Source organism: Canis aureus, chromosome 25 (genome assembly GCF_053574225.1).
Source record: "Canis aureus isolate CA01 chromosome 25, VMU_Caureus_v.1.0, whole genome shotgun sequence".
Classification (NCBI taxonomy): domain Eukaryota; kingdom Metazoa; phylum Chordata; class Mammalia; order Carnivora; family Canidae; genus Canis; species Canis aureus.
In genome coordinates this window covers 8,241,227-8,259,202 of record NC_135635.1, presented here as the reverse complement: position 1 = coordinate 8,259,202, position 17,976 = coordinate 8,241,227, and the positions used below count along the sequence as shown (strand labels likewise).

Below are 17,976 nucleotides of genomic sequence, written 5' to 3'. Positions count from 1 at the left end.
ACGTCAGGCTCTCGGTGCATGGAGCCTGCTTCTCCCTCTGCCTGTGTCTCTGCCTCTCTCTCTCTCTCTCTCTCTGTGACTATCATAAATAAATAAAAATTAAAAAAAAAAAAAAAAAAGAACAGCTGTAAGCTGAGATTCCCATTCCCGTACTTCCTCTTCCTAACATGGAATTATAGGGCTTCAGAATTCAGGAAAATACAAAACCTAACTGCATTTTTCCAATGGGGCAGAGTTCACTGAATCCAACTGAATCAGATGTGTGTTAAACAAGGATGACAGCCATTATGGTTAGGTCAAAAAACGAGCCCCACATTCATCCAAGAAAAAGAAATCACTCCCGCAAGTTTTCAGATGACCCGAGTGAAGAGCTCCGCACCCAGCCTCAGGGAGACTCAGAGGAGCCTTCCCAGCTGCTTTTCTAAAGAAGCTTGGACAAGCTTGGACTCTTTTTCGGGTTGGCTAATATGAGTCTGGAACAGGGCCCTGTACCAGATGAAATATCTTGATCCTGCCAACTGCTTCTTGGCTTTGAGCAGCTGTAGGAGCAGCTGGTTTTACAACACACAGAGTGAGTCCTTGTTCTAAGGTAGGAGATTTCAACATTTTGTGAAAAGCTTATAAGTTTGGGTCTTTATACAACTACCTTAGGAGCTTTCACCTGATGATTTGGTGTGTTGTGCTTGCTACTCATGCATCTTGCAAATAACCAAATAATTTATGAGAGTTTTATACAGGGAAGTCTTCCTGCAACCGAAGAGTCAAGTTTATCCAATTCTTTGCTTCAGTCAGAACCTGAAGAGTCATGAGATAAGAGATCAATTATCCCTGAATCACTATAATTAAAAATCAACTGAATCCTAGGAATGGTAGATTGAATATAAGAACTTGCCCTGCTCCCTCCTAAGAACACAAGAAGAGCCAAGAATCACAAAATTTCAGAACTAGAAAGCAGACAAAGCTGAACCTTAAATTGGCAGTGGAGAAAGCCAAGACCACAGAATTCCCAAAAGGCCCTGGTGGCATTACTGGAAGTAGGGAACAATGGAAGGGATGAGCTAAAATAAAGAGGATCTTCAAGAAATAGCTAGATTCCTCAGACCAGGCACCTATTCCGTAAAGTTGAGTCATTGCTCATCCCCCACCTAGCAAAAGATATTTATCTGAAGATACATTCTCTGGAAAGTGCCAAATATAGGTCTCTAGGTGAGGGATTCAGCACAACTTATGGGGGGGTAGGTACTGTCAGGAAAACTGGGATTTGGTGAACACATGCAACTGAGATATTCACTCCAAACCTTTCCCCCAACTTGGTTCCCAGAAAGACGGCAGCAATGCTCAGCCCCTCCGGACAGGTGACTGGAAGACCCTGGGTGCTCCAAACAGCCAAAGAGTAACTGACACTGGTAGTTCCCCAAGAAAAGGGCTGCTGACAAAAAAAGAAAGAAAAGAAAAGAAAGAAAAGAAAAGAAAAGAAAAGAAAAGAAAAGAAAAGAAAAGAAAAGAAAGAAAAGAAAAGAGATAAGAAAAGAAAAGGAAAGGAAAGGGCTGCTGACAACACCTTAAATGAAGTTATTGCCAACAAGCCCCACCCACCGGTAGCAGGCCTAAATTAATCTTGTTTTCCTCATCCCTTACTTTTGAATATAACAGACAAAGAAGGACCACTAGACATCTGAGGAAAGATTCTACAAAATGAAAGATAATGTCCAAAGCAAACAAAAAATCAACTTGCACCAGAGAGATACTGAATTCAGCAGAATTCAGGCTGTGGGAAACTCTAAGAGGACAAATGGCCCAGTTTCTTTAACAACTAAACTGTATACAAAAAAAGGAGAAAGAGAAGTGGGGAAGTCTTTAGTCTATAGACTAAAAGAGATTAAAACACACATCAACCAATTGTACTGTATGGACCTTATTTGAGTACTGATTTGGAAAATCCAGTTGTTCTTTTTAATGAGATAGATAGGCAATCCAAATATCATTCAGATATTTGATGACATTAAGGAACTGGTTTTTTAGCTGTGACATATTATGGTTCTGTTTTAGTAAACCTTATATTTTAAATGAGACATATACAGAGATATTTATGGATGAAATAATATTAGAGCTGGGATTTGCTTCAAGACAAACCAGGTGAGGGGGATGATTAAACAAGAATGGCCATGGGATGAAGGGAACATGGGAATCTTTTATGCTCTTCTTTCCACATTATGCTTGAAATTCACTAGAAGCCTTAGAGAAAACACGGACATCAAAAAACAAAATAATATAATATAAAAAGGAATATTCCAAGAATCTTTAAAAGCTCCTATAAATAAAACAATAATAACAGAAATAAAGCATTCAGTAAAGAGCTGGGGGAAATTGAGGACATATCCCAGAAGCTATAGTGAAAAATCATAGAAATGAAAATAAAGAATAAAAATTAGAGGACTAGTCCAGAAGGTCCAGAATCTGGGGAGCAGTTCCAGAAACAGAGAAAAGGAAAAGAGGAAGAAGGAATTCATTAACACAATAATGTATAAGAGAATGTCCCCAAACTACTTTTTTTTTTTTTAAGATTTTACTTATTTATTCAGGAGAGGCAGAGACATAGGCAGAGGAAGAACCAGTCCCTGAACTTCTAAAAGAAAAGGAGGCACACATGCCTGACACAATAGATGATAAAGACCCACATTAAGACACATCACTGTAGGGGTGCCTGGGTGGCTCAGTGGTTGAGTGTCTGCTTTCAGCTCAGGGCATGATCCTGGGGTCCTGGGATCGAGTCCTGCATCAGGCTCCTTGCAGGGAACCTGCTTCTCCCTCTGCCTATGCCTCTGCCTCTCTCTCTGTCTCTCATGAATAAATAAATAAAATCTTAAAAAAAAAAAAAAAAGACACATCACTGTAACACTGCAGAACATGGGGGACAAATTTCTAGAAACAAATTTCCAGAAACAAATTTCCAGAAACAAAATGGAACAAAACAAAACCACTGGCTGTATAGGAAAGAGCAGGAATCAGAAGGATACGGGACTTCAAAACAGAAGAAACCAGAAAACATTAGAGTAATACCTTCAAATTCTGGAGGAAAATTATTGCCAGTATAGAGTTCCATATCCAGCCGAACTACCAATCAAAGGTAGAATAAAAACATTGTGCAGACATGAAGGTCTTGAAACAAATAACTTATTTCTATTTATCCTTTCTCAGCAATAAAAACAAGGAAGTAAATCCAGAAAAAGGAAGAAGTGGAATACAGGGAATAGGGATCTAGCTGAGAAGAGAGGTGAAGGGGATTCCCAGAATGTGACAAGGAGAGACTCCACAATGAAAGTCTGTTCCCTCTACCTCAGTTCTCTTATCTGTAAAGTGGGGAGCTAACACTAGTACCTATCTCAGAGATTTGCAAGGATTCAGCATAAAACACTTCGAGTAGTACCTGGTACAAAGTAAGAGCTACAAGTTACTGTCGCTACCATCATCAAAGAATTACTATGTTAACATAGAACTAAATACTTGATATAATGCAATAACTGAAAAAAATTAATGGAAAACACATTTCTGAACTGAACATATTTCCAACTTTAGAAAAACTGAAAACAGTCACAGACCATAGGGTTTCAAAGGTTGGCGGGGTTCTGAGATTTTTCTAGTGCAATTTTCTTGTTTTACAGAGTAGACAACTGCAGCTCAGAGTGGAAAAGTAACTTGCTTAAGACTACACAGCCATTTAGAAGAGCTGGGACTAGCAGTTAGGTGTCCCTGGCCACTGCTCTGAAAATCACAAGTGCAGCAAACCCTCAGGTATCCTCAGAGTTCCACACATACCAAAAAAGTCACCATAGAAATATTTTGCCCAACTCCATGATTTTACCCTAAAACCTAGCACTTGGCTCAAGATACACATAAACAGAAAGACCATATAGAATGATCCACCCAGCACAATAAAGAGAAGAGGCTACAGTTGGGTTTACTGAGTTGGGCAGACAATGAGGAGGAAAATGTATTGAATTCACTGTCCTATCACAGAGTTTTAATTCTAGAAAGGAGGTATCTAGTGGGTTTACACATAAGAGGAAGAATTTTAATCCCTAGCGCTACTGACCAATATGGCACATCATGGATGGACATCACTGATCCCTGAGTAATGGAATGGATACCAATGTACTTTCATCACAGTTTTCTAAGTCTTTCTAAAGGAACATACACAATTTGTAGGAGTACTAGCCATTTCAGTCACTGCTTCCAAGGAAATGATGCTTTCATCTAAACAATCCAGCAATGAAGACTAATGAGTGAGGCAATGAAGAACGTGAGTGTAGTCACGCGGGAAAAGGCTGGAGGAGAGAATTTCCTCCTTGCCTTATCAGGCAAAACACCACTAATACTCCATGAGGTTTGAGAGGGGAATCAGGCTGGGTGAGCATTTTCCTGGCATCAATTCTAGGATCTGTTTTCACCTTGGTCCAACTGAAAATAAGCCCTCTGTACATCTGCAGAAAGTCCCATTCAACACTGCGAGAAAAAGTTATATAAAACAAAATTGCCTATTTTCTTTTAACTAACTCTCAGAGGAAAAGTACATGCTAATTTCTCGTCTGTGCTTCTTGGCTATTTATTATAAACAAATTTGCAATTACCCTTGGATATGGTACATGTTCCATTGCAATCCAAATACCAAAGTGGTGAGTGGCTGGATTAAACACCTCTAAATATTTTGACCTTTTAGCTGAGATTTAAAGTGACAGGTAAGGAATCCAAAAATACCAAAAGTGCTATTATGAAATCTTTTAATCCTTTTTATAAAGGCTTATTTTGGTATTTTTGATAAATAAAAAGATTTCCTCTTTTCCACTTTCTTATAAACATTAGACGCAACTTGGAAAATCATTCCAACAAATAATATAAAAGTATGTACTCATGACTTCACCAAATTACTAAAAACATAAAAAGAAATATTCGGAAATACTTCCAATTTCTTCCATATATGATCAGAAACATACAGAAAATAGTTTTAAAATGGAAAGTATTGTAGTGTCAAAACTCACAGAAAAAGTAGGATTCCGGTGTTTGCCAGGGCAAAGGCGAGTCCCAAAATCCCACTGCCCATAATGGCGTTGCTTAGGTTAAAAACAGACATTCCTAAGGACGTTGTTCCTGGAATCTAAACAAAGAGACACACATAAGCACAACAGTCCCCAAGAAAGTACCTCATGCCAAAGTCTTTAAAGCACTATTAGGAACCAGTGGAGAAAAAAAATTCAAGAAATACTTCCTTAGTGGTCTAGTTATTTATTTTCTAAAATGGGTTTTGGGAGAAAATACACAGGATCAGAGGAATACCCTGGTGAATATAAATAGCTGTACTTGGGGTATTATGCTACACGATTTAAAAACATCTGTCCCAATTTATGTGATTAAAACAAATAAACATACTTTATTATGATGACACTTACATATTCATCACATTTCTTTTTCTCCAAATGGCTGTTGGTGAGACTTCTTCTACTTTCGCGATCAGAAATAAACTTGCTGTAAAGACATGTATAATAATTTAACATCACACTGATGATTGAAGCTTAAAATTATAACTTATCAAGATATCACACATAAAAAGTCATGAGAGGGTTACTTAAGAGTTTACTGCCCTATTCAACCACTTTTCTGTTTTGTTTGCTTTGTTCTTTGCCCGTAATAGTTGTCTACGCTCTTGTTTTACCAAATAAACTGAGTCTCCAAGGGCAGATCTTTGCTTCATTTGTTTCTATACCCCTCGCTCTACTTAGTAGAAAACACTGATAGTAGCAGGTGTCCATCTTTAGATGAAATGAAAGACAACCACCTTCATCAAAAAGAATAATCTCAAATCATTTCAATACTAATAAATTAAAACACTATACGCACTATAAGTTAACTTTCACATAGATTTTTCTCTAACTGAAAATTAGATGATGTCAAGGATACTATAAAGCTGGCATTTTAAAAGAATACTGGAAACAGATCTCCTTCGGAGCTCACATCCCTGGCGCACAAACTTAAATAAGCATCCCTCTCTGCTGCAAAAAAAGAAAATAACTCTTTCCCCATCAAACATTCCTTCAGCAACTGCTATATGCAAGTCAGCAGGCCAGACGGTAAGGGAGACATGGGGCTATGTAATAAATGATGCAGACACTAGGCTATATGAGTTCAGGCTAAGAGATCATGGTGAGGGGGAAGGCAGGGCATATAGTGAGGGGCAGTTAGGGCTTTAAGAAAGCATGGCATTTAGAACTTGAGCTCGAATCCTCACTAGCTCTGAGGGACTGAGATATGAGCCATGCTACCTCCGTTTTCTCATCTGTGAAGTGGGAGTAACTCTATTCCATTATCTCATAGCATTAAGTAAGAGAGCATGAGTAAAACATCAGTACAGCTCCAGGCACAGAGTAACAGCAATAGATGCTAATCACTACTCACCACCAAGGAGGTGGGACTTAAGTTGGGATGGAAAGATTCAGACAGGCTGCCTAGAGTAAAGTATATACAAACATATAGAAACAGGAATTCAGAAAGCTCTAAGAACTATCAAATATATTCATGATTAATATGAGAACTTTATGGCCTAAATTCGTAATTAAAAAAAAAAAATTCCCATGGTGCCTGGGTGGCTCAGTTGGTTGAGCAGCTAACTCTTGATCTCAACTCAGGTCTTGCTTGATCTCAGAGTCCTGAGTTCAAGCCCCACATTGGAGCCTAGTTAGAAAAAAATCCTGGCGCACCTGGGTGGCTCAATCAGTTAAGTGTCTGCCTTCAGCTCAAGTCATGATCCCAGAGTCCTGGGATTGAGCCACGGGTGGGGCTCCATACTCAGCAGGGAGTCTGCTTCTCGGTTTCCCTCTACCCCTCCCCTGCCCTGTGCCCCTCCCCTGCCCTGCTCGTGTGCACTCTCTCTCTCTCTAAAATAAAATCTTTTTTAAAATATCTCCATTAACAAAACAAGTGTTATTGTCAAAGAAAAGTCCATTCATGGGTAAACTGCTACATGGATTAGCAGGACACTTTAGGGATGCTTTTTAGCTCTTCTGAAAATTTGTCCAGTTTTAGCAAGAACTAGTCACAGTGAATTTTTCACCAATGAACGTAAAGCCCCTTGAATTGGGCTTTTTAAAGACTCAGATATCTTTAAATTGTGCACTACATTTTCATATATGTTTTGAATGATACTATATTTCACAATAAAACATTTTTTAAATGAAAGATACATATCATCAATGTTGGTTTAATTTAGCTACTTTTTTTCATCTTTGATCCCAGGGGTCTGGCTTCTCTTACTTCTCCAAGTTCGCCTTATTTTGCCAAGCTAACCTCAAGAGAGGTGACACACAGGCTACGAACTTCCCCGGGGGGCCACCACCTCACATAAGCAGCACAATCTGCAGTTTATCCCTTTGGCATCTAGGCAGATGTGTCTGCAACCTGTCCTGTTAGGGTGAGAGAGCGAAAGGAAGTAGAAGGGAATCTCCGTCTCCTGAAACGTAGGAGAGACTGTCCCAGATAAACCCAGAATAGGGAGGTCTGGCTGTGCAAAAGGCAGACGAGATAAGGAATCCACAGAAGGAAAAGCTGCTTCTATCGGTAGAATTAGCCAGACAAAACTTAAAGGCAGAGGCCTAAGAAACAGTATTACAGGTTCTTAGCAAGAGAATGGCATCAGGAAACCAGTATCTTTGGAGACCAATCTGGCAGTTGTATAGCATTGTTATTAATGATTGGTGTGGCCCTCCTTTTGCCCTCAACATTTTTTAAAAACGATTTTATTTAATTTATCTGAGAGACAGAGGGAGGGAGAGAGAGATTGCAAGCATGAGCGGGGGGAGAGGTAGAAGGACAGGGAGAGGGACAAGCAGACTCTCCACCGTGCACAGAGCCCGCCAAGGGGCTCAATCCCAGGACACAGGGGTTGGGCACTTAACCAACTGAGCTGCCCAGGTGCTCCTGCCCTTAACATTTTAAATCTTTATACAGAATTGAGGCTAACAGATCTGGCTGAAAAGAGGCAAAGGAAGGCTGTCTTCCATTTCACACAGGCAGACCCAAAAAACATGGGTGCTGGACTTGCCAAGATGAAAGCGACTCCTATTTAGTGTTGCTATTACACAAAAGATTATTTAATCAGACTGACCTTGACAACCAACTCAAGTCTAACTAAATCTTTATCCAGAAGGTCCCCCATTTGCCTTCCTTGTAGAGGGACTTGATTTCCAAAAAGCATTTCCACTATTTTTAAATCAAGAGGAAAGCCCCCAATGTTTTCAAAGAAGACACCCAAAACACCAGTAAATGGCGACCCAACTTATGGCAGACCCAAGTTCCCAGCCCGGCAGCTCTCCTCAGAATTGGTGGCAGAGGACTGGTGGGCAGAGAAGAATGGGACACAGGCACTGTGACACCAAGGGCGTCTACCAGGGTCAAACACCGTGCAATGGAATGGGATAAAGAATAAGGTCCCTGCGTGATTGCCAGGTCTCCCCTGCAGGACTTCTGCAGGATGAGAATAACCAAACTAACTTTCAGAGCTGCGGTAGTGAGTTACCATTACAAAGCACATTAAAAAAATGTGTGTCAGGCGCCTCCCTGGTTCTACTTCTCCCAGTCTACTTTCTGCCACATGGCTTAATCGGTTTTCCCCCAAAATCTTCACTGGCTCCCCCACTGAGAAAGTTTCAAGGACAGATTCCCTACCCTGCAATTCTAGGTATTGCTTAATTTAATTTTGTCTCAATGCTCCAATCTCAGCTCCCCCTGACCCTCAAAATGATCTTCCAAAGAGAAGTGAGAACTGAGACAAGCAAGGCCAGTGCATTCTGCAGTATATCCCAAAACTTAACTCCTAATAGCCTACTGTTGGCCAGAAGCCTTACCGAGCACATGAACAGTTGATTAACACACATTTTGTATACGTGCTACATACGGTTTTCTTACAAGAAAGCAAGCTAGAGAAAAGAAAACGTTATGAAGAAAATCATGAGGAAGAGAAATTACATTTACAGGACTGTACTGTATTTACTAAAAAAAATTTTTTTTTTAAATTGGACGCATGCAGTTCAAGCCCATGTTGTTCAAGGATCAACTCTAGTAGGAATCCACTCTCACCTCAGAAGGCCCTCCACCCTCCTCTCAGCCTGCACCATCCTGCCAGTTCAAAGCCCTCTCCTTCCATGAGTCTTCTTATACTTTGGTCTAAATGGAGTTTTCTGACTCTGACCTATTTACTATTTTTCTGTGGCACAGACTGAGCCCTGAGGTCATTTTGCATCCTGAGCTGTTATGTGGCACCCTCACTCCCTCTCCTTATACGTACCTGCCCATGCATCTGCAATTCAGAAGACCCTCCATAACCTGCATAGGCATCTTCTTTTAAGGAACTGTGGAGTAGCTTAGGCTGCAGGGAAATCTAACTCACAAGAATGAAGTACTTAAAGAAAGCCTCTTTATTCCCTTTGATTGTTCCAAATTTTTCTTCCCTGTAGTCTTTATAGCTTTGCTCTGTACTTCTGTAAATGTCTTTAAAACAAATAAAACCAACCCTTTTTGTAATGGAAAAGTCCATTCAAAATAACTAGGTCATGCAGCTTATTACAGGTTCCTGTTATCTCACCATTTAAAAAAAAAATGCAATTGCATGTTAAAAACCACTGACCTCTGGCAAAGAAATAGGAATAAAACTTCTTTTTTATTGACTTAAAAATGGGCTATGGGTGAAGGTGCCTTTGACATATGGTCTCAGATGATAGAAGTATTATTAAAAGAAGAATTTCCACTGGGTCGGTCTGTACCTACAAAGCAGAATTCAACAACTCTTAGGGAACCAATTGTTCTGTGTCCAAAACAAAACAAAATAAAACCTACAGTGGCTGTCGTGGTGACCTTCAATAGACAAAGCCTTAAAAAGGATGTAGGCGTTATACTGAGATAGTGTGAAAGGAGGAGAGAAATACAGAGCAGTTATTTAAAACTAAAAATAAATCAACAACAATCCAATTAAGGATGGGTTGTACGATAGGAAGATAATCTTCCTATTGTAATCTCTACCAATCAGGTTCTTACTAGATGATAGTGTTTCATTTGAGGATTCATAACACAAAAGAGATGAGTGCTTGAACCTAAATGACCTTTGCTAGTTCTTTACCGAAATTCTAACACTCTATTAAAAAGGAAAAGGAAGAGAGAACTGGAGGAAAGAAGTAACAAAGAGATTGGAAAACATGAAAGAATGAAAGAAACAGAAGGCATTTAAAGAGAAGACAGATCCAGATGGCCAACAGACACATGAAAAGATGCTCGATATCACTCATCATCAGGGAAATGCAAATCAAAACCACAGATATCACCTCACACCTGTCAGAATGGCTAAAATAAAAAACAAGAAACAATAAGTATTGGTGAAGATGTGGAGAAAAAGGAACCCTCACACACTGTTGATGGGAATGGAAACTGGTGTGGCCACTCTGGGAAACAGTATGGAGGTTCCTCAAAAAATTAAATAAAATAAATCAAAAATAGAATTACTGCTGAGTGAAGTAAGTCCATCGGAGGACAAACATTATATGTTCTCATTCATTTGGGGAATATAAATAATAGTGAAAGGGAATATAAGGGAAGGGAGAAGAAATGTGTGGGAAATATCAGAAAGGGAGACAGAACATAAAGACTCCTAACTCTGGGAACCGAACTAGGGGTGGTGGAAGGGGAGGAGGGCTGGGGGTGGGGGTGAATGGGTGACGGGCACTGGGGGGGGGGCACTTGACAGGATGAGCACTGGGTGTTATTCTGTATGTTGGTAAATTGAACACCAATAACAAATAAATTTATTAAAAAAATAATAATAATAATTACCATATGATCCAGTAATTCCCCTACTGGGTATTTACCCAAAGAATACAAAAACTAATTTGAAAAGATATATGCACCCCTATGTTTATTGCAGCATTATTTAGGATAGCCAAATTATGGAAGGGACCCAAGCATCCATCCATAGATGGGATGGATAAAGAAGATAAGGTACATACAAAGAGCCACACACAACAAAGAATGAAATCTTGCCATTCACAACAACGTGGATGGACCTAAAGGGTATAGTGCTAAGTACAATGTCAGAGAAAGACTAATACAGTATGATTTTACTCATATGTGGAATTTAAGAAACAAAGAGACAAAAAACAGATTCTTAACTATAGAAAACAAACCAAAGGTCACCAGAGGGGAGGGGCTTGGGGGGGATGGGGGAAATAGGTGAAGGGGATTAAGAGGACAGTGATTAGTGATAAGCACTGAATAATGTATAGAATTGCTGAAGAATTGCTGAATCACTATATTGCACACTCAAAACTAATATAATGTTTGTTAACTATACTTGAATTATTTTAAATGAATAAATAAATAACTTAAAAAAAACTTGAACTTAAATGACCTTTGCTAGTTCTTAACCGAAATTCTAACACTCTATTAAAAAGGAAAAGGAAGTTAAAAAACTTAAAAAAATAAAAGACTAGAGGGTAAACAAAGCCTTACCTGACAGTCAAACTCTACTGAAAAGAAAGGGAACAGAAGCCATTAAAGCAAGGAAAGAATTTTCTGACATGAAAACTGAAGACAGAAGTTGTGGAAACTTCGTCCTTAACATGTAGAAAAGACAGTACATTCTCAAGCGTCCTTCCAAATGATACGAATTTAGTACATAAATTCTTCTGGAAGATACAGAGGGATCGAAACAAACAAAGGCTGATGCAGGGTATAGTGACAAGAGTTGTCCCGGATTCTTTCAAGAAAAATCTTAAAGACTTTTCTGGGGTCATAACAATACTAACTCTACATAAAGACCAGAACAAGAATAGATAACATACATGAATATTCTCATGGATACAGCTGGGATAATCTATGAATATTTTGACAACTTTAGTATTTCAACAGCTTTAAGGTAACAATAACCAGCAACCCTCCAAAAGCTAAAGCGAAATTGTTATTCCTCGGAGTGGAGAACACAGAAGTGCTTCCCAAGGAAAGAGGGTTGCCCTATTATTGATACAAACTTTTCTCCTACTAAACTAAAAGTCTTACTATTGCCAGACACTCTGCCAAACACTGTACATGGATTTGCTCATCTATTTTCACAATCATTACATGTGATCAGTACTATCATTAGTCCCATTTTAGAGAAATTAAGTAACTTGACCAAAGTGACATCGCTAGTAAGTAAAGTGCTGAGCCAGGATTTGAACCTGAGCAGGCTGGATGCAGAGCCTGAATTCTTTTTTTTTTTTTTAACTTTTTTTTTCTTTTTAAGATTTTATTTATTTATTCACAAGAGACACAGAGAGAGAGAGGCAGAGACACAGGCAGAGGCGGGACTCGATCCTGGGACTCCGGGATCCCGTCCTGGGCTGAAGGCGGCGCCAAACCGTTGAGCCACCCGGGCTGCCCCAGAGTCTTAACCTATTCTTAACCTATAAACAGTATAACAGTATTGCATTTAATATTCCCCAACGATCCCATAAGGTAAGGTATTATTATTATCCCTGTCTCACAGGGATAGAACTAAGGCTCAAAGCACAAGGTCTACTGATTGAATCCCAATCCAAACCATGCACTAACTGTTCTGTTTGTGACTGTCTCTCTCTCATTTAGCCAATATTTTGTAACATCCACCCTGTACCAGGCACTATTATCATATCATTACAAGGTATAAGAGATATAAAGATGACTAAGATGGCTCTGTCAAGAAGCTCACATCCAGAAAAAGAGTCTAGAGCCTGCCTCTCTGAAGTGTGGTCCCTGGATCAACAACATGGGCATAACATACATGAATATGAATCTCAGGCCCTGAAATAGAATCTCAGGCCCCATCGCAGACCTCCCGAACCAGAATCTGCATTTTAACAAGGCTTCCAGGTGTTGAGTATGCACATTAAAATGTCAGCAGTACTGGTCCCATGGACATTTCGAAAGGTTTTGCTGTTTTAGGTAGAGATTTCTATGACTACAACCCCAAAATTAGGGCATGAAATAAAACAACTGAACTGGAATAAGGGCAGGAGTTCTAATACCCAGATGGCTCTACTCTATTTTTAACTAAACTTAAAAAGATGACTCTTACAGTACCCTAGTGGGGGAGTTCTCAGGCAAAGACATCAGTTACATGCCACGTAAGCAGAGATCAATATTTGCTTTCCACATTCTCTCTAGCTTTGTAAAAAGAGGGACCGTGACCCCAAAAGTTCACTGTTTTGGCAGATGGCCCTCTTAGATTCCTATAACTGAGCCTACTTTCCTCACTCCCATGTGAAAACGCCACAAGAAGAGTGAGAGGTATTTAGGTGTAGCTTTTGCAGGAATCATGATGGGGATCTTTTGTTTCTTTCATTGGCCTCTTTTGGCTTCATGTTGCCATATGCTGTTTTTAATTTGAATTGTCCTGGAGCCAGAAAGGAAGCAAGATTCATGAACTATGTCAGTGAAAGAGAGGACATAAAATAAAGAAAGAAATGCATCACACTGTATTTGCAGTAGCAGAACCAGATTCCACAAAGCAAGTGGTCAACACCCGCCAGCTCTCCCGCTGTACCCACTTACTGCTTTAATCAGTCTGTGAGGAAGTGAGCTCAGGCAAGGTGCCCAAGCCATGGGCGAGAATGGGTGCTTCCAGCTATTGCAAGCTGGAATCTCCTCAACAACTTAATATATTTAGTTTACTAAGTACAACTTTTAAAGATCAAATTCAGATTCTAAACTGAACATTGTAATGACTCATTTTAAGGTCCTTACAGTTTGTACTGCTTGGGCAATCAATGAAGCTTCATTATAAAACTAAACTGTCTTGTGAAATGGTTGGACTCCCATCCACTGTTAAGTGGAGGTCAGTAGTGACTGCAGAACACTCCGGGTGTACGCAGCTTAAAATAGCATTGGTATTTTAATAAAACTGGGAAAGACTACCCTTTTTTCATTAATGCCCCAATAGTCGGAGGCAGCAGCATAGAACAGAAAGACGGGGATTTCTGACAGAACCTGTGTGCACTATTGGGCAAGTTATTTTATTTCTGAGTCCCAGCATCCTGATTTGTAAAATGCATTTTAAATTTTTCCTTATTTGCAAAAGAATGTTATAAGGAAAAATGGCAATATATGCAAAAAATACTTGGCACTCAAGAAATGGTAGTCATTATTGATAATTACTCAGAAAAAGTCCAAGAAGCAAATTTAATTCCAACAGTAAGATATGTCACCACCCAGTGAATGGTACTTGGATGATAATGAGGAAGTGTCTGGGTTGCACACTTAACCTCTGAGAACATTTAGGGAAGAGAAAAGGGAGAAGCAGGGCTGGAACTTTTGAGTTTGTGATGACCACAGCTGAGGGCTCAGCAGGCCTTCCAATTGCACACCATATTAAAACATAGAGCAGATTTCCAGAAACAATTTCCACAAAGATGCCTGGTTAGCTGTTGTAGGTTTTCATCTTCTTCCATCCCATTTCCGTCTGATCACCCCCCAAATATGTACATCTCTGGAATGTTCTAGTAAGTGGTCCTGTCTATTCCACTGTCTTCCCCTGGCCTTTTAGGAGGCTACATGCTTTAAACAGACCACATCACTGAGTCCCAAGCTAGAGAGCTTCCTGTGAAATGATCCACAGACACTGGCTATAAAATCAGCATGTCAGAGAATGGCCCAGATCACTTAAAAAAGAGGGAAAAAAAGACATCAGTCCTTCTCTTCTAACTTAAGAAACATAAGACCCAAGAGTTGCAAGGACCTGCTGAGGTCATGACTGGGGCTGAGAGCTTTTGGGGCAGACTCTTCCCACCTGCCTCCCATCTACCTCCTCCCACTCATGCTCTCTTCTCTTTCTGTTTCATGTACTAATTCCCTACTACAGTTTCTCAGAGAACTACTGGGGCTCAACTATTATTATTACTATTTAAAATCTGTGATAGACATCATGCTTGTAAAGCTGTATTTGCAGTTTTAAAATGGGATCATTGGCAAATGGGATGTTGACTGTTAGTAAAAATGTGGGTGAGGGCAGATGACTGTAGTACATGCTCAGATATGAGATGCAGCAAAATTCTAGCAGCCTGTCTGATTCACAAGCATAGAGCTTTTGAAAAGTTAGGTCTGGTTGGGGTCCAGTGTATTTATATATTTTTATTAGACTCAATTGAAACATTTGAAAGGATGAATAAATTACTTTCCTATTTGCTTCATTTGCTATTGCAGACTGTGCCCAACAGATGTCACATAAGAAATTCAAATTACGTCTTCAAATGGAGCATAACTTTAGTAATGAATAATTCAGGAGAATAACCTAACACCAGAATAATATTTTAGAGACATTCCTTTCATAGGGTTGAGAGTGTTAGCTGAGAAATACTCACCTATTTATCTGACCATTTTCTACTTCGGTGAAATCATTGGAATCGTTGCTAATGTTATCATCCTCGGGCACTGTCATGTTCTGCAACTCAGTTAATTCGAGTCCACTTTTGAAATGCATCATGTTTAGAAAGTAGTATCGATAGTCAAAAAATTAGTCCAAATTCTGCTCTGAGTGTATTACAAATGGATAGCAGCAAAAATATAAGCTTGACACCCCTAAAATACAACACAATAAAAAATAAACATATGAATATCACTACTGATTAAACTGTGACAAGTAAACAATAGTCAACTTACTGATAATTTATACATTTTGCTATTCAATGCATTTGAGCAGTCTTTGTACATCAAGTTATAGAGGCTTATCTCTAAATTTTATGCCTGTCATAACTCTCCCCTCTTTATAACTACAAAATGAGTCCCATAATTTTCCCGTTCACATTTATAGGAATACCAAGTCAACTCCAGGCATTATAGATGCCTTTTATGAAACTGTTTAAAAGGAAAGGGATGCAGTTATTTTAATGCATCCCATCACAGGGCACACACATAGTGGGTGCAGACTACACAGACACAAAAGCACCTCTGATCTAGCAATCCTCGTTTAATAAAAATGCGAATCCTCAAAAAATGGCATCATGAGGGATCAACTACCCAACCTGGAGGTCAAGCAGCAAAGGACAAACCTGTGTTTTGAAATTTAGCAAACACTTTATCCATCAACTGCAAGAGATTAAATCAATCTCTTCCATGAAATCACTCCATGTTGGGGAATTAGGGAATTAAAAACTCATACTCAGGGGATTTAGGTTAATCTACCTAAAACTGTATTTCCTCTCCAGAAACAAAAGACTTGTAGAGTTCCTAGTCTGCCCTACATGGATGACTGGGACTTACATTTTGATGGCATATAAGGGGAAAAAGAGCTTCGGACACATCACAAATTAAGCAGGTGGCAACCAAAAAGAGCTAGATGTGACCTGAAAAGTAAGGCCTATGTATGTATATACAGGAACCTCACCAGGGTCATCTCGATGAGGTGATGGACACCAGGGAATGAAGCAGAAAAACAAGAAAGTTTGTGTTTTTTTTTTTTTTTTCTTTTTACCACCAAAGGCAAACCCCTTTGGATGATACTTTGTCTGATCCTGAATTCCATAAGCTGACTATAGCCTAGTTAAGAGTCAAAACCCTAATGTGCCCAGGTAAGCATCCCGGTACATCCCAACCAGTATTTTGCTAATTGACAAAATTTTCAGGACCCGTAGAAAATACCTCAGAATGATCATTTTTTAAGACTGTTCACTTTCCCACAACCAAGGCACGCAGTATTCCTTTTTGTTCATACCGACTCCTATCTAGCATGAAATTCCCTTGGTTCCAGGATCCTTTACAACTTCCAACAGGGAGACTCACCTCAGTGCCGGTGACCTCTGTTCCCCTTTACACCTGTCCTCTTGAGTCTGGACCCCCAAATGAGGGGATGGGGAAAACCCTAGAAACCAGGCATGGACGAGACTGGAGACAAAGCCAATGAAAATACATTTTAAACCTGCGGCACTGGCGTGCTAGACTGCCCCTGCCTTTTGGGGCCAGGATAGACGGACCTTGCAGTGGGGGCCTGGAGCTTCCTACCACACCCCCAGGGAGAGGGGGCCATTGCTGTCCCCTGCTGGTGAAGACATTCTCACTGCCCACTGGGGAAGATAGGCTTAAAAAAAAAAAAATACGGGATCCCTGGGTGGCGCAGCGGTTTGGCGCCTGCCTTTGGCCCAGGGCGCGATCCTGGAGACCCGGGATCGAATCCCACATCGGGCTCCCGGTGCATGGAGCCTGCTTCTCCCTCTGCCTGTGTCTCTGCCTCTCTCTCTCTCTCTCTCTCTCTCTCTGTGACTATCATAAAGAAAAAAAATAATTAAAAAATTAAAAAAAAAAAAAATACTTCCTAATACTTCAGGTCCTGGGAGCTCCACTTCCCTGCAGGGCAGGGCCTCTCCTGGAGAGCAGGAGGCCAGGGCAGGGAGGGTCAAGCCCCACGTCTCCCTGGGTGGTGTGGGAGATCTCCCTAGGCTGATTCTCTAGCTGGAATGGTAGTACTAGCAACTAGGCCCATCTCTAATTGTTTTTAGTGCCTTCACACAGCAGCAGCATTTACAACCTCTTTATAAACGTCGCAGTGTGTTAACACGCACTCTTGTCGGCCGCCTTAATGAAAGCCACACAGATGGGCTAGACTGGGTGATTTCCAGGAGCCCTGCCACAAGGTCTCTTTTCTGTATCACTTCCCTCGGAGTCTGAAGTGTTACTGAAGTGATACTGCGGGGCTCGTATAAAGTTGATTCAGTGGGTGGTGTTTGCAATTTGGGCTGAGTCCTCTCCTCTGACAGAGCAGGAGGAAAGAGGACGCTGGACAAAAATTTTCTGAGGGGAGAAAAAGTTGACTAATAATAGATCTGGAGTCTACTGTTTGAATTTAAACTTTCATATCAATATACATGTGTATGTGTGTGTGTACAAATAACATACATATATATAGATAGATGGTCAGTTAAATAAATGGATTAAAAAAAA

At 40.0% G+C, this 17,976-nt stretch overlaps 1 protein-coding gene across 7 annotated transcripts in view; it reads right to left on the bottom strand.

Moving 5' to 3' along the window:
- Positions 1-17,976, bottom strand: part of SLC38A1 (solute carrier family 38 member 1) — a 69,965-nt gene that overhangs the window by 33,631 nt on the left and 18,358 nt on the right. For 4 of the 7 annotated variants that reach the window (XR_013363898.1, XM_077870344.1, XM_077870343.1 and 1 more), the window contains exons 3-5: positions 15,405-15,621; positions 5,445-5,520; positions 5,037-5,152 (exon numbers count right to left, since the gene is read on the bottom strand). Coding sequence is in view for 6 of the 7 variants with exons in the window: in XM_077870344.1 (XP_077726470.1) it covers positions 5,037-5,152; positions 5,445-5,520; positions 15,405-15,526 (314 nt within the window). In the remaining variant the exon portion in view is untranslated. Of the gene's footprint in view, positions 1-5,036; positions 5,153-5,444; positions 5,521-15,404; positions 15,622-16,821; positions 16,924-17,976 lie in introns of all 7 variants that reach the window. The other 3 variants (XM_077870346.1, XM_077870347.1, XM_077870348.1) reach the window with 1 other exon arrangement.